Source organism: Lynx canadensis, chromosome B4 (genome assembly GCF_007474595.2).
Source record: "Lynx canadensis isolate LIC74 chromosome B4, mLynCan4.pri.v2, whole genome shotgun sequence".
In the NCBI taxonomy this organism is placed as follows: Eukaryota; Metazoa; Chordata; class Mammalia; order Carnivora; family Felidae; genus Lynx; species Lynx canadensis.
The window spans coordinates 12,830,979-12,854,927 of NC_044309.1; the positions used below are offsets into that span (position 1 = coordinate 12,830,979).

General features: G+C 47.3%; 1 protein-coding gene across 2 annotated transcripts in view; it reads right to left on the minus strand.

The window, feature by feature from the left end:
- Positions 1–23,949, minus strand: part of FRMD4A (FERM domain containing 4A) — a 215,167-nt gene that overhangs the window by 168,199 nt on the left and 23,019 nt on the right. For both annotated transcript variants that reach the window (XM_030323364.1, XM_032593827.1), the window contains exon 2: positions 19,806–19,871. In XM_030323364.1, coding sequence (XP_030179224.1) covers positions 19,806–19,871 — 66 coding nt within the window. The remainder of the gene's footprint in view (positions 1–19,805; positions 19,872–23,949) is intronic.

The following is a 23,949-nucleotide window of genomic DNA, read 5'->3' on the forward strand; positions in this document are numbered from 1 at the left end:
ACCTTCAGCAATTTGCTTAACTCATTGTGACTCAGTTTCCCCAACACTGGAACAGAGATCAGAACAGCTGTCCCTGGGGCGCCTGGGTGGCGCGGTCGGTTGAGCGTCCGACCTTGGCTCCGGTCATGATCTCACGGTTCGTGAGTCTGAGCCCCACATCGGGCTCTCTGCTGTCAGGGTGGAGCCCGCTTTGGATCCTCTGTTTCCCCCCTCTCACTCTCTCTGCCCCTCCCCTGCTCGTTCTCTCTCTCTCAAATAAACAAAAACTTAAAGAAAAAAAAAAAAAGAATAGTTGTTCCCAGAGTTGTGATAAAGAATCAGTAAAAACACACAAGTGTATCTAGTAGTGTGCCTGGCATATAAACACGCACAATGTTATATACAGTTACATACTCTATATATTGTTATTATTTTTATTTATTGATTCACTACACAGCTCAGTAGAAAATTAAGAATTCTTCTTTAAGGAACGGGTCTTGTATTTCTTATATATAAGGCCTTATATTTTATATTTCTTGGAGGGAAACGCTTATGACATTCACCTGACATTTTCGTGGCCCTGTCTTCCTAAAGGGTTCAAAACAGCTTTTTGTCATTTCCTTGATCTTGATAGCTTCTGGGGAAGGGAAAAAAGGTAGTAGAGAAGTCAACATTTTTTTTTTTTTTTTTTTTTTTTGGTGGGGAAAACTGAGGCAGGGAAAGGCCAAGAGTCTTGTCCAAATTTTTTTTTTCTTAATGTTTTTTTATTTATTTTTGAGACAGAGAGAGAGCATGAGCAGGGAAGGGGCAGAGAGAGAGGGAGACACAGAATCGGAAGCAGGCTCCAGGCTCTGAGCCATCAGCACAGAGCCCGATGCGGGGCTCAAACTCACAGACTGTGAGATCATGACCTGAGCCGAAGTCGGACGCTCACCGACTGAGCCACCCAGGCGCCCCCCAAGGGTCTTGTTCAGTGCATCACATCAGCACCTGTTGACGCTGAGACAGGACAGATGTAGCATTTCCCAGCACGTTAGACACAAAGTCCTGGGAAGACCAGCTAACCACCAGCCTCCACAGGCAAATGTGCCCATATCTCAGACGGGAAGGCACTGTAAGGCATTTCTCATACTTACAGACACAGAACCCTCTCCTCACAGAGAACTTCTGGGCCTCGTGTTCCATGGAGCCCATCTTTGGGAATGCCAGTTCAGGGAATGGTTTCCTCATGAGGGTGGGCTTTTGAAAGGACCATCCAAAGTTAGAAATACAAGTCTAGACCAACCAACCTGCCTCCTTTCTCTCTCCCTTAATATGGTCACTGAGCTAGAAAGAAACTTCTCTGGAAGCACACTGGGTTGAGCCCAGCAGGGACCAAGGGCCCTGACACTCGGATTCTGGAGTCCCAACTGGGCTCTGAATCACCGCTTCCCCATGTCGCACACCAAGAATCCAAGAATCCCAGCCAAGATTCTTGACCTTGTGTAATGAAACTGTTCAGAGATTTCCACAGATCAGAATGCCAGCAGTGGGGAATGTGGACAGTTACAAAGGATCAGAGGGTCACGTTTTCAGCCACAGGGCTTTGTCCAACAGTAGGTCAAAACGGGCAGCTTCTGACTTTTTATCTTCTTGGGCAATGTTCTTCAGTGTCACCCCCGACGTTGGCATAACATACACGTTCACCTACCTGGTGCTCCCACTCTGACACTGTAACCCTGCGTTTGCCAGTAACACGCGTTGAGTGTGGCGCGACCGTAACTTCCCGCCATCTTCCCTTCAAATCCGCACCCTACCCTCTTCCGCTAGGTGTCCACGGCAATCGATGGGACTCTGGTCACAGAGCCGCCGGGCGTCTTCCGTCCGCTTCCTCACTCTCCACTCTGCCTCATTGTGTGACAACACCAGAGCGGTCACGAATTTGTCTCCAGCCTCCACAATAACCCACCGAGGGAGCACCTTTAAAGAGGGGGTGGACGAGGAAAGCAGGCTGCAGGCCGCCAGAACTCATCCTTTCTGTGAAAGACAGGGCGGGACCCCACCCTTGAAACCATCAGGGGAAACCTCTCTGAATTGCAGGGTACCACTGTGGTCTGCTCTCCTAAACCCCTCTCTTCCTGCTTCGCTCCCTGGTTTGTCGTGCTGTTTCCTCTCTGAATTGTTTTCTGCATATCTGATGGTACTGGGATGATATTCTCCACGTTACAGTCTTCACGTCGCCCGGGGGATGGAGACAGTGTCTATTTTCCTTACTACACCGTCCAAAATACTGACCCTGCCCATGACACCGAATGAAGCCATCTACCGACGTAACACATAAACACAACGATTAACGTAGGTAACTTTAGGGCCCGACTGCAAGAAAACAGCCCTAAAGACATTCTGAGGAGAGGTCACCACGTTATGTAGTTATCCATCTGGACAGGAGACTAAGGAAATTATAGTCCTGAGGAAATACCTTTTAAATGACCCTCCTCCGAGGTAATCTCCGCCACCAGGCTTCCTGTCCTAAAATGCCCACTGAGATGAATCTGAGGAAGTCTGTAGATGTAGTCGAAAAGCTCTAAGGTTTGCAGTGAGGTCCCAGATAATCTGGCTTTGGGCACAGTTACCAGTCTTCTCTTTTCTTTGTCCTTTAAGCGAATAGAACACGGGGGTCAAGATTAAGGTACGTGTGCTTTCCCAGATGGCAGTGTCAAAGCGGCTGGGTCAACGCTCATCAAACCCAGGCCATCACGGCTCCCGGCATACAGTGCCCGGCCCGCAAGGGGGAGGACGGGAAGGGAGGCGCAGGAGCAATCGCACATGTTTTACGGTGACTGAGATCAGGAAGTAGCAGACACAGTCACCAGAGCAATGGGTCAGGTCCCAGCTGGCATGGGCTGAGCCAGCTCCGACTCCCTCTGGGAAACGCCCAGCCTGAGAACAAGAACCAGCAAGAGAGAACCAGCCTCATGAAACATTCCCTTCGCAGGGGACAAACCAGGGTTTCGTCCCAGGCACGACACCAGGGTGTCCCTGTAGGAATGATGACATCAGGCCTGCTGTAGCCCCTCAGGACGGCTGTGGTGGGCAGCTGTCCACACTCCACGGCGTTCATGCCTCACAACTGCCCTTCGAAGAAAGAATCATCACCTTTTATTTTCTTTTTACTTACTTCCCTAAAAAAAAAAAAAAAATTTGGATTCCAAGGCTTAAAGAGGTCAAAATCACCGTTTTGAACTGAATTCTGTCTCCCAGATTTCTATGTTGAAGCCCTCATCCTCAATGTTGATTGTCTTTAAAGAGGTGAATTACATTTAAATGAGATCGTAAGGGTGGGGCCCTAATCCAGCAGGAATGGGGTCCTTATAAGAAGAGGAAGTAACATGGGACGCCTGGGTGGCTCAGTGGGTTCAGAGTCCGACTTCGGCTCAGGTCATGATCTCACGGTTCATGGGTTTGAGCCCTGCGTCAGGCTCTGCCCTGACAGCTCAGAGCCTGGAGCCTGCTTCACATTCTGTGTCTCTCTCTCTCTCTCTCTCTCTCTCTCTGTCCCGCCCCTGCTCACAGACTGTCTGTCTTTCTCTCTCAAAAATAAACATTAAAAAAAGAAAAGGAAGAGACAGCAAGGATGCACTCACACAGAGAAAACGCCATGTGAGGAAAAACAAAGATGGCCATCTGCAAGCCAAGGAGAGAGATCTTAGGAAAAAACCAATCCTGCCTCCAGAGCTGGGAAAAAATAAATTCCTATCATTTAAGGCACCCAACCTATGGGTATTTCATTATGGCAGCCTCAGCAACTAACAGAGTTACACAGTGAAAAAGTGTTCTGATGCCAAAGTTCATGGGTGGGGCAGTAGAGACTTCATACCTTAACTATGTCTTGTTTCGACGGTCTCAGAACAAGCCTTCAGATTGTGGATGCCGGCCGTGTTAACTATTTTATTCCTGATTCCTGGGAGGTAGACTCTATATCCTTGGAATTTCCCCCAGTAATGGGAGTGTCTTTGATATTCATGAGCCCCTGGATCACACCTGACTTTATGCTAGTGAGATGACTCAGACTGGGGCTAGTCACCCCCTAGAGACTGGGTTCAATCACATGGCCAATGATTCAGCCAACTATGTTTATGTAACTGTTGGTGGGACAGTAAAGCCACTGTGGAAAACAGCATGGAGGTGCCTCCAAAAATTAAAAATTGAACTCCTGTCTGATCCAGCAATCCCATTCCTGAGTACATACCCAAAAGAAATGAAAACAGGGTATTTTTTTTTTATTTTTTTTTTCAATGTTTATTTATTTTTGGGAGAGAGAGAGAGACAGAGCATGAACGGGGGAGGGGCAGAGAGAGAGAAGGAGACACAGAATCGGAAACAGGCTCCAGGCTCTGAGCCATCAGCCCAGAGCCCGACGCGGGGCTCGAACTCACAGACCGCAAGATCGTGACTTGGGCTGAAGTCGGACGCTTAACCGACTGCGCCACCCAGGCGCCCCGAAAACAGGGTATTGAAGAAGTATCTGCACTACCATGTTTATGACAGCAGTACAATAACTAAGACATGGAAACAACCTAAGTGTTGGTCAATGGATGAACGGATAAAGAAGATGTTTATATATGCAATAAAATAGGACTCAGTTGTGAATAAGTAGGAAATCCGGCCATTTGCAATAGTGTGGGTAGATCTTGAGGGCATTATGCTAAGAAAAGCCAGACAAAGACAAATATTGTATGTTCTCACTTTCATGGAGAGTCTAAAAAAAGCCAAATTCATAGACAGTAGAATAGTGGTGAACAGAAGCTGCAGAGTAGGGGTCCTGGGGAAGATGTTGTTAAAAGATAACAACTTACAACCAGAAGATGAGTAAGTTCTGGGCATCTAATATACAGCATGATGACTAGAGTAAATAATATTGTATTATATGCTTCAAAAATCTACTGCTAAGTGCGTGGACCCTAAATATTCTCATCAGACACACAAAAAGGACATGATAAGTCTGTGATGTGACAGACGTGTTAGGTAACATTACAGTGGTCATCGTACTGCAATTATGTAAGTCTATCAAATCCATACCTTGTATACCTTAGACTTACACAGTGTTGTATGCCAACTATATTTCAGTAAAAAAAAAATGCCTAGTAATGAAACCCTAATTTAAAACTCTGTATATTGAGGCTCGGTGGAGCTTCCTGGTTGGTAAGCACATCAATGTGCCAGGAGGGTGGTGCATCCATGGGGAGAGAGCACGGATGCTGTGCATTTGGGACCCTTCCAGATCTCACTCACCCTTCATGTCTCTTCAGTGGTGGGTCTGGGTTTGTACTCTTTATGCCAAAACTGCATAACCCTGGAGAGAGGGCATCTCATTGGGAATGTGCGGTCTGTGCTAAAGCTGCACCCCATCCACTCATATCCATTCCCTGGCATGTGGTGCTGTGTCGCCTTGAGATTTCACAACCAAAGGCTTTGGCTATCATTGTGCAGTTGAACATATGTAGACAGGGGTGTTTGGAGGCCAATGGGCAACGAACCCAAAGGTCGGCTGAATTTCAGGAATTCAAATAACCACCCCAAGAAGAATCCTCAGTGAGCCTATGCCTCATTCCTATGTTCCTCCTTCTCTTTTTCTGAGTATCAGCTAGTTCAATACCATTGGATTCACTGAAAAATAATTTGGCTGTTCCTTCGGTCACAAGTAAGTGAGGACAGAGGCTGTAAATGGAAGAAAGGAGGAGTTTTAATCTGATAGCTATTCATTCATTTGTTCCTCTGTTCAACGTTGGTCAACTTTCCGACGAAAGCAGCCACCACTTAGGGAGCACCCATGACGAGGGTACTTGCTATTATCCGCATTTCTCATTACAGTCCTGCCAGGTAGTTATTATAATTCCCATTTTAGCAATGAGAAAGCTGAAATTGATACAGGTAAATATTTTCCAAGGCCGCATACCATCCATATGAGAAAAGAGAGCCAGGATTTCAACCTGGATCTGATTTTATCCAAAGTATGAGCTTTATCACATTGCTGCCTCCTAAGCCCCTGTACAAACTGTCCGTAAGTCAGTGGTACAACACAAAACATAAGATTCATACATGTAAACTTTTCATAAATTTAAATGTATCCTATCTAAAAGACTGTTTTTTTACATTCTGCTTTCCCATTCTTTTTTTTTTTTTTAAACGTTTATTTTTGAGACAGAGAGAGATAGAGCACGAACGGACAGGGTCAGAGAGAGGGAGACACAGAATCTGAAACAGGCTTCGGGCTCTGAGCTGTCAGCACAGAGCCCGATGCGGGGCTCGAACTCACAGACCATGAGATCATGACCTGAGCCGAAGTCGGACGCTTAACCGACTGAGCCACCCAGGTGCCCCTCCCATTCTTTTTGGTGTGTGTGTGTGTGTGTGTGTGTGTGTGTGTGTGTGTTTATCTACACCAGTGAAGGTAAAAGCAGTGTGTGATATTTTTTAATACCCTTATTTGGCAAAAAAACAACCTTCCAGCCCTACTTTTCCTTTATCTTTAAAGTTTCTGATCCCTTAAATGTCAAAGTCAGCGGACTACTGCATCACAGGGGCCCTAGCTGTGAGCCACAGAGGAAAGCTCCAGAAAATGAGTCTCAATATTACTGCCTCAGGGGCACCTGGGTGGTTCAGTCGGTTGAGCATCTGACTTCGGCTCAGGTCACCATCCCGCGGTTCGTGAGTTCGAGCCCCGTGTCAGGCTCTGTGCTGACGGCTCAGAGCCTGGAACTTGGCTTCAGATCCTGTGTCTCCCTTTCTGCCCGTGCCCCTCCCCACCTTGTGCTCTGTCTCTGTCTCTCCAAAATGAATAAATGTTAAAAAAAAGAAAAAACTAAAAAAGAAAAAAAACACTGCCTTAAAATACAGTGTGCTGGGAAAGCTCCAGGGGCTGACCACAGTGGATCAGATTCTGGCTCTGTTCGCGGTGGAGCCTGAGAAGTTGTCTTTCTAACATGTTCTTGACGGATGCTGATGCTGCCAATCCGGGACCACACTGGCAGAGTCACTGAGTTAATTAAGCCAATCACATGAATCCTACCCCTGCCATCAGTGATTGGTCCAGGCGGCAGAATGAACCAACTGTGGTCTGGGGTGAAACACGGAAGTGAGGGACAGGGAAGGCCATCTGGGAAGGTTCTTCCCCCATGAGAAAAAGAGTTAATGAGCAGAGCAACACCCTTTCCTGCTTTCCAACACTGTTGTCTAAAGATGCGGCAGCCAGTCTGTGACCCGCGTAACCATGGCTGGGCGGGACGCAAATCAAGGAGCCTGCAGATTTTCCCCAGAAGTGACTGCATTTACCTTTACTGCACTCACCCAAAGTGAAGATGAATGGGATGATTAGGATTTTTCTTCATGCTTTTTTTTTTTAATGTTTATTTATTTTTGAGAGCCAGAGCATGAGCAGGGGAGGGGCCTAGAGAGAGGGAGACACAGAATCGGAAGCAGGCTCCAGGCTCTGAGCGGTCAGCACAGAGCCCAACGTGGGGCTCGAACCCACAGACCGCGAGATCATGACCTGAGCCGAAGTCAAACCCTTAACTGACTGAGCCATCCAGGCGCCCCTCTTCATGCTTAGGGGTACAATTTGGAGAGGACGCTGCTGCTGACCTAGGGTTACGTGGCAGTGCTATTCCATAATATTTACACACTGTGAGTGTGTGTGCACACGCAAGTGTGTAGGTGCATATGTATCTGACAGAGCCAACCAAATGCTGAAGGCATTCTGATATAACAGTGTTCACTAGTACAGATACCGTTTTATTAATCATCAAAAGGGGGGTGATGGGGCGCCTGGGTGGCTCATTGGGTTGAGCATCAGATTCTTGGTTTTGGCTCAGGTCGTGATCTCAGGGTTCGTGAGTGTGAGTCCAGACCCTGCACTGGACTCTGTGCTGCCGGTGTGGAGCCTGCTTGCGATTCGCTCACCCTCTCTCCCTGCCTCTCCCCCACTTGTGCCTCTTCTCTCTCTCTCCCTCTCTCTCTCTCAAAACAAATAAACGTTAAAAAAAAAAAAGGCAGGTGAGAAGGCAGTGGTTTCCCCATATCTCTCTGGCTCTTGCAGACATGTGGTGAAACGATATGGAAAATCAAGGTAATCCGCAGGATCCGGGCAGTTCTAACATACCTTTGTATAAGTGCAATGATATTTTCTGTTATTTTATAAATCACGAACGCTATTGTAAGGAAGGAAGGCTACAGTGAAGGAAGGCTAACAAAAGATTTTTATAATACCGACACATGGCTCACTTTAATGTTGTAATACATCTTAGGCTCTATCAACAATTTAAAATTGAAAGAATCATTGTCCTGATCTATTGCCTCCCTCAAAGGACTCTGCCTGGGATTCTGAAATCTCCTTCCCTTCAAGAAGAAAATGCTGACCCGTTTTGAACTGACAGTCAGGCATTTCCGGAGCCATAAGGTTCGCCCAAGTATCATCAAAGGCTGCTCGGATCCAGCAGTGGGGAGGGGACGTGTTCTTCTGAGCCTCACAGAGCCGCCCCGAATACATCTAAATGCCCCAAGGCATCCATCTCACTGTGCACTCCAAAATCTGGCTAGCAGGCCACAATCTCTGTAAAGGATACAACGCCCAATGGGGAAGCAAGAATTAATATGTGAACTTGTGAGTAGCTGAGTTTGTCAGTAATGCGCTGGGAAACCAATCACTAACTTGTTTACAAAGGAAAGGATTTGCCCTCTGGTTTTACCTTCCCACGTATCACGGCCAATATGATCCATCCGTATATGATTGTGCTTCAGCGTCATTTTAAGGTAAAGCTCTAAGGATAGGGTCACTTCTAAGATACTGGGCTGCAACCATCAAAAACATTTTTTTCTGTCTTCTGTCCAAGAATGGTAAGTGATTAGCATGCTTTGACATAATCGGAGGTCCAAACCGAATTCACGGAGCTAGATGGTTATCTGTACTCTGCATGAATGCACGTCCATATATACCCTGCCTGCCCTCATCTGACCTTGTCGTGAGTTACGTGTGACATTGGAAGGATCAACACTGCTAACCAGTGTTTATGAAAACATCAGGGGATGATGTGCAGGGGAGCCTGGAAGATGGAGAAGTTAAGACATCTGATAGACGGTCAACCCATCGCGGTCACGTAAACTTGCACTGAACACTACAAATACACCACAGAGCCCTGCACAGAGTCGTAATGAACACCAAAGTATTAGGAATAACAACACAGGAAATTCTGCAGCGTTTCCCCAAAAGGCTGAGGTGGTCAATGTTCCCATTTTACCGATGAGCTAGCAGAGGCACGCGGCTTGTCCAGGTGACCATAGCGACTAAGTGGTCTAGCCTGGGCACCTGTTGCCAGGCTCACACAGTGCCTATGAGGTGCCAGGAAGTCTTCTAAGCATTTTTACATGTTCTAATCTTTGATTCCCAACCACAACGCTAGGATACCAACAGGATCAATTTGCAGATCCCCTTACAGCAGGAAGACTGAAGGCCATTATCCTTCCCAGGTCACAGATAAAGGAACTGAAGTTCACAGAGGTTGTGCAATAGGCCAAGGTTATGGAGCTCCTGAGATGTGGAGTCAGGAACCTCACGGCCTGGGCCGAGTTTGAATTTTGGTCAGGACGTGAAGCCAGGCCGTCCGGCTCCAAAGCCTGTGCTCCCAAAGCACTGAACCGGCTCTTCCTTGGAGTCACAGGGCCTGACTTTGAGTCAGATCTCTACCGTTCACTAGCTGTGCCACTTAGAACAAGTTACTTAACTTCTCTGTGCCTACATTTCTTCATCTGCAAAATGAGAATGGTGACAGTCACCCTCCTCCTTGAGTCGTGAAGGGGACTACGAGCTGATGACTCAGCATACATAAAGCACTGAGAACAGAGTCTGGTATAGAAAGAAAGTGCTCAACTAGCTAATGTGATGATTAATCACTAAGCTATGAAGTTTCTCCTAGCATTCGAAAGATGTTTATGTAATTAAAATTTGATTTACACTTAACTGTTCAGGAATGCATTCATTTGCATAAAGCCCAAAGAAGAGTTCTATTTTCCGTCATCTGCTTTCTACCTAGAAGAGTGGTTTCCAAGCCCTGAAGGGTCTATGGACACCCCTTGGGTCAGTCACTATAAGAGACGATGGACAGCAGGTGGGATGCAGACCTTCTCTACCTATACGGACTGGACGGAGGATTCTGCAAGTAAGAGACGTTTGCGAACCACCGGTTTTAAGGACTACTGTGGGGTCATGTGGTTGCTTCTGTCTACACCCATGGTTCTAATTCCACACAATTGTAAAATTCAGGACGCCCGCTCTGCTAGGCAGAGACTCGCAACTATGACCCCCTAGGGCACACCCAGAGAGGGGGCAGCGAGGGGCAGAACCACACTGTCCACGACTTTAATATACTGCCCTTGTAGGAAGGACACGTCCGATTACGGAAGGCTGGCAGGGGCCAACAGAGGAATTCAAACAGAATGAACGGATGGCTTTTGAGCCACCAGAAAGAGCAGATCTGGGCTCCTTAACGAGGGAGGACAGGGTGCGGCTGGTACAGGTGCACCAGGAGGCGGCTGTCCCCAGTACAGGAGGTAGCCCCTTTCGGGAAGAGGAACCCCCAACCCCGGGTTTGTAAAAAGTCCTACGGCCTGAATCATATCTTGCCTCTAGACTTGACCTCGTGCCCCAAGGGGAGGCGCTCGGATCTCCACAGCACAGTAGCAGATGAACAACTGAGGTTTACCAAATGAGCAAGTATTTGAACTGAGCAATGTGCCAAACACCAATCTGTGAGTTATGGATGAAAAACAAAAAACACCCAGATTTGCTAATTCCCAGATTCCTGTGACGGCATCGCTTCCAGATGGCCGGTTTTCTCGTTGGTGCCACACAGTTCTGAGGGGTGTGTGCACATATGCGTGTTTTTATGTGTGTCTTCCCCGCCCCCTGCAAACAAAACCACTCCCATTTTGCTGAGCTGCATTGTGTGGTAAGTTTGTTTCAATCCACCCCCCAACTTCCGCCCCACCCTTCTTATCCCTCGGGAGCCGAGAGGCAAAACTAGGAGCCCAGGGTGGACAAGCTATCTCCTGAGGTTCCTTATCTGCCTACACTCCAACTGGGCTACTTTGCAGAATATGTGGAAAATGATTTTGTAAAGGGATCGAGGAAAACAAAGAAAATAACTCGGCAGTGACACCAAAGCAAAAACATGAAATCAACTTTCTGGAGGGTCATTCCTGGAAGACATGGAGAAGCACTGCCTTCCTCTCCCTTTCCTTATTCTCCATCCCATTTGGGGTGAACCACAGGAAACTGTCCTTTGTGTAGAACAAAGTCGGCCCCAAATCGGCCATTTCAAACGGTTCCCGCGAACACTTTTTAAAACTGGTTGAAATTAGCATCAAGGGAGAATGGGGGTGGGGGTGTTGGAGGAAGTGGGGGAGGGGAGCAAAGGGGTTGTTGCCTGGCAACCAGAGCCTGGACCCCGACAGCCCCAGACGACCTCTTCTTACCCTGTGCCTGGCTGAGCTGTCTGGTCCAGGAGCCGCGTGCGCCTGTGTGTTGGGGGCGGGGTCCCCGGATGATTGCATCAATCTGCCCGATCCTGACACTCCTCCCTCCATCACTGCCCCTCAGGGAGACGGGAGATTCTCTTTTGTTCTCAACCCGAGCGCAGCTCACCAGTTTCTCAGTTATTGCCCAGAGGGAGACTCTTAGCTGGGTGTGTCCCCCAAGGGTATGTTTTACGGGCTATTTCTTCCTCCGTGCAATGAAATGAACTTCTGATTACATGCAGACTCAGCCTTGCGGTCTCTGCCTCTCGTCTATACCTTAACATCAATTTGCTTCATCATGTGCCTTTAAAATGTTACCTATTACCAGCCACCCCCCGGGGGCTGGAAACACATCTGTTTGGCTCATTTGGTAGAGTACCCCGTTCTGCAAAGACGAGACTAATAAATGAGGATGGCAATCGTGGTGAAGTGTGAGGTCAGCCAAAGCTGTGCTGATCGACACCCTTCTGGCTCTTTTTTTTTTTTTTTTTTTTTTTTTTTTGAGGTGGCCTGGTGGTCTGGGAGGTCCCGGACAGAAGGTTTCTAACACTGAGGCCCTCAGTCGGCTTGCAGCTCCTGCACATGGCTTCCCACTCCTGGCTGAGACCATACCTCCTGGTGAATTCGGCCCAGACAGGAGCAGATGGCATGCCGCTTCATGCTTCAGTGCACGGGCCAGCAAGCAAATCGGACCACCCTCCTCAGCTGAGCAGATATGGATTCAACTCTCTATTTTTTCTCCCTTCTCTTGGCAACACGTGCTTTGGGGGAATTCCTGGTTTGCTTGGTAGAAAACCGTCCCTTGCATTTTTTTTTTTTTTTAACAGAAGAACATCCTTAACCACAGACGGAGCTGAGAATGCAGTGTGAGGGTGTGTACGTGGGGGTGTGCACACACGTAGAGAACCCAAGTCTGTCTGTCTGTTCTTTGCAGCACTAGTAGGGTACCAGACGTTGTATGGTTTTTTTTTTTTAAGCTCATTATAGGCCGGGAAATTTCCTTTACCCTCTATGCTGCTTTACTCAGGGCCCATATTAACTTACTCAACTTCTAAGCGGGAATATCACCAGCGTGACTTGTCAGGAGAAAAATGATGAGAAGGTTTCATCCACTGCTGCTTGTCCCTTCCACACCTGATACCCCGAGGCTGATGCCTGATGTGGAAATCCTGGACTACATGTGTCACACGCTCAGATCTCCACCAGACAGACTAGGAACTTAGCTCACAGAAACGAAACGACCCGGGGAAGCCCATCTTCGGTTCTAGACTTGGGATGGGGGCTGAAGCCTTTAATTCTAGTTGTTTCTACACCTGATCTTAGGCAAAAGGCCGAGAAGCGATAATTCCAGTTGTTTCTGATGCCGGTGCTGGGGGCCAGCATAGCGGCCACATTACAGGTGAACTATACCGTGTCCCAGGTCTGTATTATGCAGACTTCTCACAGCGCAATGAAATGAAAACAGGATGTAGCATCAGAAGAGCTGTGCTCAAGCTGTACGCATGACTACATGATCTCAAGTGAATTAATTAACCTTCCTGAATTTCTGTTTCCTTATTAGCTGAGTTAGTGCCGGCTTCACACAGTCAGCATAGGGGCGCCTGGGTGGCTTGGTCGGTTAAGCGTCTGACTTCAGCTCAGGTCATGATCTCGCCGTTCCTGAGTTCGAGCCCGATGTCTCCCTCTCTCTCTGCCCCTCCCCCACTGACACTCTATCTCTCTCTCTCGAAAATAAACATTAAAAAAATCAATACACTGTCAATATAAAAATTAAGTGAGATGTGCCCCAGTGATACCCCAAAAGGAACTGTAAAATGTGCTCATTCCTGGGGAGGACATCCAGTATGAAATCTGGGCAGCCCTAAACAATTTGATTGTGCCCACAATCTTCTCTCTAATGATCTTCTCTCTATCCTTTAGCGGTACCCTGTCCAACAGAAATACCATGTCAGCCACAAATGTGAGCCAGTATGAAATAAGATTTTTTTAGGAGTCCTATTAAACAAGGTTTGATTAACTTTAATTACATGTTTTCTCTAACCCAATTAAGATACCCCCAAGTAGTTCATTTTTTTTTAATGTTTATTTATTTTTGAGAGAGAGAGAGCGCGCGCGCGCAAGTGGGGGAGGGGCAGAGAGAGAGGGAGACACAGAATCCAAAGCAGAGTCCAGGCTCCGAGCTGTCAGCACAGAGCCTGACGTGGGGCTCAAACCCGTGAACCGTGAGATCGTGACCTGAGCTGAAGTCAGATGCTTCACCGAATGAGCCACCCAGGCGCCCCCCAAATAGTTCATTTTCAACATGGAATCATCAATATAAAAACCATTAATAAGATTTTTTCGCTTTTTTCCTTTGGTTTCCACACGAAGCCTTCCAAATCTGGTGTGTATTTTACACCACATCTCGGTTTGGGCCGCCCACATTTCGAACACTGCATTTCACTACACAGCACAGCTTTAGATCCTTCCTGATGTTTCTGTCCCACCAGCTTTCTCAGAACTGGGGACACCGTGTAATGTACAACCAGAGCCCAGCTACTATCTTTCATTCTCCTGGAAAAAAAAAAAAAAAAAAGAAAAACAACAACGGGCTCCACTTCTCAGAGTCACAGGACACTCTGTTCCTCTATTTTAACAGAAGTGGATGGTCAGCAAAGTGCCGCCCAAGGCTCCCGAGAGACTGGGTCAGAGGGAGAGACACGGCAATCCTGGAATGCCGCCTGACATCCCGGGGCAGCTTCCTGAACAGAACACAAAGAGGGGTTCACGGCGGCAGGGTCGTGGGGCTGGAGAGGAATCCGATTCGTAAAGCTCTACCATCCGAGGGAAGAATTGCAGCCAACAGAGCATAACTTCGACTCGTCTACAGAGCCGGGCACAGCCCAGAGACAAGTACGAGGCACGTGTCTGTTGTTCTTGTCCCGGCCTGCCTTCCTGTAGGACAGGCAGCCGCGTCATGTCCTAAGCCTCAGGAGAACCTAATAAGGCACGGCCACACCTCAGCCATTCCAATCTAGTGAAAATCTATTCTATTTTTAAGAAACGCAAGAGAAAGAATCCGGAATCTTCCTTATTAACCGCTTCCAATCCCCCAACTATTGACCCTCACTGTCAGGAAATTCTCCTGGGTCTTATTTAAATGATTCTCGCTAAGGCTAAAGCACAGTTCCCTTTCTTTGCTTTCAAAATGCTCCCCTACCTAGGCAGAATAAAAAAATGAAGAAAGTAATTTCAAAGGAATAACCACCTGGAGATAGGATTTGAGAATGTTACTTTAATACAAAACACTCGTGACGCCCTCTTATCTGGCCACAGAAGCATCAGGAAGAGGCTGACAGACATACTTGAGGGCGGCCTCCCTCATTCTGACGCAGGCTTTTCCGACTACATTTCTAACTGGTTGAAACAATTTTGGCTGACAGAGCAAATGACAGGGTCTCCAGGTGGGAGGGTAGGGTGATCTGGCTGGAAACCTGTCACACAACGACGACCAACGTTGGAGGCTTGGCTTTGTCTCTTGAAAACCCACGTCATCGTTCCGGCTGTCCTTAAGTGGAATTTAAGGACTTACGGAGTCGCACGGTAATGCTGTGGGGGCCGCTGGACGTGGGTTTCAAGATGCACCTTTCAAACATTAAATCCTAGTGTGTGCACTCCGGACCTTTGCCCTTTCGCCTGTACGGGTACTGAGGGATCTACTCAGGGCAATCAGGGATTTGGCAGCACAGATTCTGCTCAGTAATCCCAAAAGGGCTTTATTTTTTTTTTTTTTTTATGTTTTATTTATTTTTGAGACAGAGACAGAGCATGAACGGGGGAGGGGCAGAGAGAGGGAGACACAGAATCGGAAGCAGGCTCCAGGTTCCGAGCCATCAGCACAGAGCCCGACGCGGGGCTCGAACTCACAGACTGTGAGATCGTGACCTGAGCCGAAGTCGGACGCTCAACCGACTGAGCCACCCAGGCGCCCCCCAAAAGGGCTTTAGAAGAAGCATTAAATGTTGGGATTATGGCCATTTTGTTATAACCCAAAGAAGGGAAATGCTATCGTCACAGGGGCCAGGTCCTCACCACTGCAGGAAATGATCTGTGAGGGTGCCCGGTTATCAGAATCCTCCTGGTCGGACGCAGGTCTTGTTCGTTGTTGGTTCCACGTCGTTTAACGCTTCTCTCGTGCCGTCGAAGTTCTGTGAGATGTAGCCTTCGTGCGTCTCTAACTCTAACAGCGGCTGAAAAACCAGACCTCCCATCTCTGCCGCTACCTACTGATTTTATTCGACCAGCCGCTCTTGTGTAAACCTGCACATGCTTCCCCGTGGGGGATAAACATTTCCCCCACACCTGCCTCTCCATCTAACAGACCCTGGAGGGTACACGTCGTCGGCAACACTCGCCCCTCCCCAGCCCCGCAACTCCAGGTCACAAGACTGAGCAGGGCCATTTCCTCATCTGAGCCTTGTCACACTCTGAAACTGGTCTTCAAACCAACAACACCAAACCCTTCGGCCCTCAATGTACTTGGGTGACTGAAGTATAAAGGAACCTGCAAGGGCGTCACTCTGTGGAGTTAGCAATATCAAAAAGAGAATTATGGGATCCAAGCGTTTTATTCTACCAAAAACTTAGCGTGGGTCCAAACGAACTCAACAATACAGGATTCCCTTTAGAAAAGGATTTTGTCAAAAGAACATAACCCTGAGCAAGAGAACTTTGTGGAAGAGAAAGAAAAGTCATATTTAACTTGGTGTTTGCCCACTGTCTTTTTTTTTTTTTTTTATGTATAGTTTTTTTTGTGTGTGCTAAACTAAATCCTCTGCCAAGCCATTGGTTCCATGCCAAAAAGTCCTTTGGGGAAATAATACCAGGGCATTTTAGGATTAGCCCATTCTTTCATTCCACAAGGATCTGTTCAGTGGCATTTCTGCCGGGTGCTGGGGATACACAGCGATCTTGACACGGACTCAGCCCTCAAACTGTGGGCGGCTCTGGGCAACAGAGTAAACAGGCAGTGACCGCGAGCTGTGACACGGAATTGTGGCAGTGCTCGAAGAGGGGACCCACAGGGGAGGAGACACAGCCAAGAACAAGACTTGAGGGGGGGGCAGGGGGTAGGGCCAAGAGGTTGGGGGAAAAGTATCTTCTAAGCCGTGAACTGGAGGCTTAACAGAAACCAGCAGGGCACAGGGGTGCGGGCGTGGGAGGGAGAGTTCCAGCAAGAGGAAGTAACATGTGACGTGTGTTCCCAAGGGGACGGGCAGAGTGTGACTTCTCACCATCTGGATTGTGAAGGGCTCAGGATGGCCCTTCCTAAACTGTGCATAGCAGTAACTAAATATCTTTTCTGTGACTCAAGTTCACTTCCAGTGCCCTGGTTTACATCCTCCCAGGGCAGGCTGGCCAACAGATCATAACTTCACTGCCACTTGAGGCCTCATTTCCTGTTTCAGACAGTGGCTGTTTTCCACACCTCTACACGCTGATTTAAAAAAAAAAAAAAAAAAAAAGCATCTAAAAAAACACAAGGCCACTCCCATACAAATCCTTCATGTTGATTCTTAACAGTTGAAAGCTCCAAATACTTCGTTAGTGATTCTGCTAACGGAGGAGATCTAACTCACTTTACACTTCCTGTATGCTGGCTCACCTCACCCCCCACATCCAAACCACAAGTCTGACTCTTAATAAGGCCATAAATCTTGGAATCTAGCCTAGGACATAATCCCAAACACGGGACAGCTCTATACACACGGGTAAATTAATGACGGCATTTGCCGGTAACAGCGGAAAAACCATAAAACAAACAAACAGAAAACCTTAAACGTACCCAAATGAGTGAATGGTTAGATAATGATGGTATATCCATTTCTGGAATTTCTGTTAATATTAACAAAGATGAAAACTTATAGCAACCTGGAAGATGCCAGTGAAAGACGTTAGGTGGAAAAATAAAATATACAGAACTACACACACAATGATGATAACCTTGCAAGAAATAGAACTACAAAAAATGCTGGAAAGGAATTTGCTGAAATGAGACTAATAGGGGAATTAGTGTGCGGTGATTATGAGCTTTTCCCTATTTTCTATGTTTCCTACATTGCGTTTGTAATGCCTTTATAATTTAAATCTAATTAAAAGTATTAATTCCTTGGGGCGTCGGAGTGGCTCAGTTGGTTGAGTGTCCTACTTCGGCTCAGGTCATGATCTCACAGCTTGTGGGTTCGAGCCCCGTGTCAGGCTCTGTGCTGACAGCTCAGAGCCTGGAGCCTGCTTCGGATTCTGTCTCCCTCTCTCTGCCCCTCCCCCTGTTGCGCTCTGTCTCAGTCTCTCAAAATTGAATAAACGTTAAAAAAAAAAAAAAAAAAAACCAGTATTAGGGCACCTGAGTGGCTCAGTCGGTTAAGTGTCCGACTTCAGCTCAGGTCATGATCTCATAGTTCACGGGTTCAAGTCCCGCATGGGGCTCTGTGCTGACAGCTCAGAGCCTGGAACCTGCTTCGGATTTTGTGTCTCCCTCTCTCTCTGCCCCTCCCCTGCTCACATTCTGTCTGTCTCTCTCTTTCTCTCAAAAATAAATACCAAAAAAAAATTTTTTTTAAAGCATTAATTCTTTTAAGTTAGCAACCGGAACATTTCCAAATCCAAGCGGGATGTACGAGGGAGCATGAGGTAAGGGTATTTGTATGGGAATCTTCCATTGCAACAGAACCAGTTCCCGCAGTGGAAGAGAGCATGCAGGCACCATTTCAACGTACTGACGGACTACAGCTTATTTGGCAAAACGTTCTGGGTAATGAGGAGCACTGCCCTGAGAGTCTGACAGACATCTGAGAATGTCGAGTGCATACAGTGATAAAAGTTGGGAGTCGAACAACAGATGTAAGTTCTTTAAGTCAAGTTGGGCAGCTTCACGAGTCTTTAGGGTTCTCAGTGAAACAGTGATTTTTTTTTTTTTTTCAACAGTAAGCTTAACAAGACCGGGGTCTCTGATTCTAATACTGCTCTGACTTCTCGGACCCTGATGTGTGCTCAGTTTGGAGATGGAGTGATTGATTTCCTGCGGGTCAAGGGACACGTAGATGTTCCAGGGTGATGTGATGTTGACCCACGGGAGGGAGGTGACTTGGCCCTCGGAGGGAAGACAGAGCCAGGAAAATGCTCCTCTTCCCCAACACTTACAAAAGCTTAACTCGAAAACAGCCAATGGTTCCCTATCCCTCTCTGAGCAGGGAAGACGACCAAATCTGTTTTAGCGGCAGCGAAACCTATTTGTGTTATATTACAGCAAACTCCTTCAAGTACAAACAGCTAATGGCAGTTGTGGAATTTCCTTTTCTAGAGACGTGCAACAGGAGGTCAGATATACATCTGGTCTTGAATGCCTGAGGCGCGGTGTACAAAGAAACAGAACGAACGAAAACAGCACTCACACACAAAAATACCCCGGTGCGCCATCCCTCTCTCAGACACTCTGGGATACGGATTTAAAACCCGTTTATAAATGGATGACGGGCATCTGGGGCGCCTGGGTGGCTCAGTTGGTTGAGCGTACGACTTCGGCTCAGGTCATGATCTCGCGGTTCGTGAGTTCACCCCGCGTCGGGCTCTGTGCTGACAGCTGGGGGCCCAGAGCCTGTTTCGGATCCTGTGTCTCCCTCTCTCTGACCCTCCCCCGTTCATGCTCTGTCTCTCTCTGTCTCAAAAATAAATAAACGTTAAAAAAAAAAATTTTTTTTTTTTTAAAGGAAGAGCAACTTCTTTTTTTTTTTTTTTTTTAATTTTTTTTTTTTTCAACGTTTATTTATTTTTGGGACAGAGAGAGACAGAGCATGAACGGGGGAGGGGCAGAGAGAGAGGGAGACACAGAATCGGAAACAGGCTCCAGGCTCCGAGCCATCAGCCCAGAGCCTGACGCGGGGCTCGAACTCACGGACCGCGAGATCGTGACCTGGCTGAAGTCGGACGCTTAACCGACTGCGCCACCCAGGCGCCCCAAAAAAAATTTTTTTAAAAAACAAAAAAACAAATGGGTGACGGGCATCGAGGAGGGCACTCATTACGATGAGCACTGGGTGTCCATATAAGCGACGAACCACGGGAATCTCGTCCCGAAGCCAAGAGCACACTGTACATGCTGTGTGTTAGCTAACGTTGACAATAAATTGTGTTAAAAACTAAAATAAAACCCGTTTACATATTCCCCCACCCATCGGCTGAATCGGAGACTGAACCACATCAGCCCCGGAAGAAGTTCAGAACGTTGGCCAAGAGCCACTTACCTGTACTAAGAGTTCCAGCTTCCTGTCATCCAGAAGATGTACTTGACATCGACGGCCCTCCGTCATCTACGAAGAAAGACAAACGATGGTCACTGAGAGTCTAACAGCCTGACAGATGGTTAACAGGCGCCCTATGCTGGACCACACCAGGCACAGCGCTCTGGGCCAATCTCGCAGAAGTGGCAGGAGGGGTTCCTTCCTTCCTTCCCTCCTTCCTTTAAAACCACTCAGGGAGCACTTTCTATGTGCCAGGCACTATCCTGGGAGCTGGGTGTCCAAGAGCACCCAAGACAAGGTCCCTGCCCTCATGGAGCTTACGTTCTTACGGGGGAGATACAAAATAAATTAGCAAATACATTCATAACCTGATACCAGGTGGCGAGAAGTGTTCCGCGCTTTAATCATTCTTCCGTTCAGTAATTGTATCACCACGCATCAGGGGCAGATTTCAGTATCCCGTCTCTGCCACCTCTCCTGTCCCCCCGACAGTCCCCCTTACCGAGCACACGGGAGCAGATGACCACCCCGCGCGCAACTGCCTTTGATGTCTGTGAAGCTTCTTTCTCCACAGGATAATCGTTTAGTACCCTAGTCCCTACACTGCTTTCACCTGTGATAGAAGAACGTGGGAGGCTAAATGCTCACAGCTAAGCCTGACCCCCGACCCTTGTGCCTTTCACAACTATCACCACCGGCCCTGTAACAGAAAGAGCATCCAGGCAAGCAAGAGGAGACCCACGCCGGGTCCTGGCCCCCCGGGTCCATTCGTCTCTGCAGCCCCGTCTCATATACAAAAGCGACTGGGCTGGTACCAATGGAGTGCCACCAGAGCTTTAATAACTGGCTTTCTGGAAGGAAGAAGCCTTAGTTTGTAGCATCTGCTAGAGCCCTGGCATCCCTCTCAAAGGAAATCCTTTGAAGAATGAGGCTCCTTCTAGATGTCAGCGGGCCACCGCTCTAACCAAAACTTATCTCTCTGCACTCCAGATATCTTCACGGTGTCTGATCTCCAGTTACTGTCCACACGACAACACGGATGGTATTTCCCACACACGCAATAGACTTAAATAATTCCAGGAGCACGGATGGTAGTGAAGTCTGGTCAAATAACAGGAAACTTCCCATCCATTAGTGACGGGTTTTGAGTATTTATTACCATTGTTTTTAATATAACATACTTGACTCTAAATTTATATAATTTAATGTCAATAATGGCTCTATGTTTTACCCCTGGCACACAGAATTCCCGGAAATGTACCTACTGGCTGTTACAATGGGTAAGAGCAAGTTCCAACACCGCTGTCTGGACCAGAAGACCCAGAAGGGTCCTTCCAAGCCCTCGTATTGGTACAGGACTCTGCAGCCCCCGCTGAAGCCACCTTCTTTTTGCCCAGTGAGCAGCCGCTTCATGCAGACCCAAGGGCAGGCTTGGCCTTATCTCCCTGCACAGCTATCGTGGTCCCTTCTCAAGAGTGCTTTCTCCAGGAAAGATGGGAGAGATAGCATCTTCTGGCTCAACAGGGATTATTCTCTAACCATCAGCATGTCCCAAACTGGTTTGTACTCCCATGAGAAAAGTCTCCTTCGCCAGAAGGAGGGTGACTTCCTCACCCACCAAGCTACCATCCAGTCAGATTCCCTTAGTTATGGGATCTTAACCAAAACAATAGGCTCTGCCTGCATGGGGCCCAAATAAAGTCTCTCGAATGGGAGTTACAGTAATGACTCAGCAGTCCCCAGCTCTTAGAAAAATCATCACGAGAAATTTCACACGCCCATAAGCACTCCAACAGAGGTTAAAGGACGGTACAAACGGAGGAGAACTTCAGTCCAGAGGTTTGCCATTTTGCACATAAAAGCCAAAGCAGGCAGCCATGGGCATGAGGTGGCTCTGTGAAAAGTCCTTATTCGTTCTTGGAACCCATAACGTTAGGTGTTAATCGCCTTAAAAGGAGAATGGGCTCCAATCCCATTAGAAACCACTAACTGCACACAGTAGGCATCCCAGCTGGCTGACTTCATTTAAAAAAAACCCATTAGCGGGGCGCCTGGGTGGCGCAGTCGGTTAAGCGTCCGACTTCAGCCAGGTCACGATCTCGCGGTCCGTGAGTTCGAGCCCCGCGTCGGGCTCTGGGCTGATGGCTCGGAGCCTGGAGCCTGTTTCCGATTCTGTGTCTCCCTCTCTCTCTGCCCCTCCCCCGTTCATGCTCTGTCTCTCTCTGTCCCAAAAATAAATAAACGTTGAAAAAAAAATTAAAAAAAAAAAAACCCATTAGCTTCAAAAAATAGACAAATGGGACTACATCATAATAAAAAGCCTCTGCCCGGCAAAGGAAACCATCAACCAAATGAAAAGTCAACCTGCTGAATGGAAGACAATTACTTGCCAGTCACATATCTGGCAAGGTGTTAATATATAAAGAACTCTTAGGACTCAGCAGCAAAACTGCAAACAATCCTATTATAAAATGGGCAGACGGTCTGAAGGGGCGTTTTTCCAAAGAAGACCTACACATGGCCAGCAGACACATGGTAAGATGCCCAACATCACTCATCGTCGGGGAAACACAAATCACAACCACAGTGAGATACCCCTCACACCTGTTAGAGTGACTAGTATCAAAAAGACAAGAAACAACAAGTGTTGATGACAATGTAGAGAAGAGGGAACCTTCGTGGATGGCTGGTGGCAACGCAGGCTGGTGCAGCCCCTGTGGAAAACGGTATGGAGGTTCCTCAAAAAATTAAAGATAGAACTACCCCACGATAGAGTCATTCCACTTCTGGGTATTTATCCAGAGAAGATGAGAACATGAATTCGAGAAGATAAATGTATCCCCCTTTTCCCTGCATCATTATTTACAGCAGAGAAGGCACAGAAGCAACCTACATGTCCACTGGTGGATAAATGGATAAAGAACATGTGGTACGTATATTCAGCGGAGTATCGTTCAGCTAGAAGAAGGAAATCTTGCCATTTGTGACAATACGGATGGACATTGAGGGCATCAGGCTAAGTGAAATAAGTCGGAGAAAGACAAATGACCTCACTTATATATGGAATTTACACAAACAAACAAACAACAAAAAAAGAAAAAAACAAATTCATGAACACAGAGAACCTACTGGTAGTTGTAGAGCTGGGGGGGACGGGTGTCAGGAGGTTGGGGGGAATTGGTGAAGTGGGTCCAAACGTCAAAAGGTACAAAGTCCCAGCAATTCAGTTCTTAATAGAAAGAACCCAACGTTAACACAGAGGAGGTTCAAGGAAGAAAAAGTGCACAACCATCCAGGACATTATTTTGAAATTCCTTTAAAGACACCATAGGCTTCAGAAAATTCTCTGAAGGGTGGGGGACACAAGAGAATTTTTATAAAGGAAACCTGCCTGTCCCTATAGAACCTTCAGAACACAAAGTGTTTTTTTAATGGTTATTTATTTTTCATAGAGAGAAAGAGAGCAGGGGAGGGGCAGAGGGATAGGGAGACAGAGAATCCCAAGCAGGCCCCTTGCTGTCAACACCGAGCCCGATGTGGGGGCTCGAACTCATAAACTGTGAGATCATGACTTGAGCTGAAACCAAGAGTCAGATGCTCAGCCAACTGAGCTAGCCAGATGTCCCTAAAACACAACGTTTGGAGCTTTGTTTCATCATAAAAGCTAAGGACATAAACACGTTCTTGACTTACTTATCCACATTTCAACAAAATTGATACAAAGGGAAATTGGAATCGCCAAGATACCAAATAAAGGTGTTTTTTGCTTGTTTTCTTTCTTGTTTTTTAGAGAGAGAGAGAAAGCACAAGCATGGGAGAGGTGCAAAGGGAAAGGGAGGGAGAGAATCTTCAGTAGGCTCCACGCACAGCACGGAGCCCCACGAGGGGCTCGATCCCACAACCCTGGGATCATGACCTGAAAAGAAATCAAGACTCAGATGCTCAACTGACTGAGCCATCCAGGCTCCCCTCAAATGAAGGTTTAATTGCAACACCAAAGAGGCCGTATATCATTTTCTCAGAATTATTTCGAAGCACGCAAAGTGTGATGTGACACTGAGCTCACACCCACACATAAAAGTTTTACTGTGCGGCTCTCATTTTCATCTGAAAGATAAAATCCTCATTCCGTTAAAGAATCTCACCT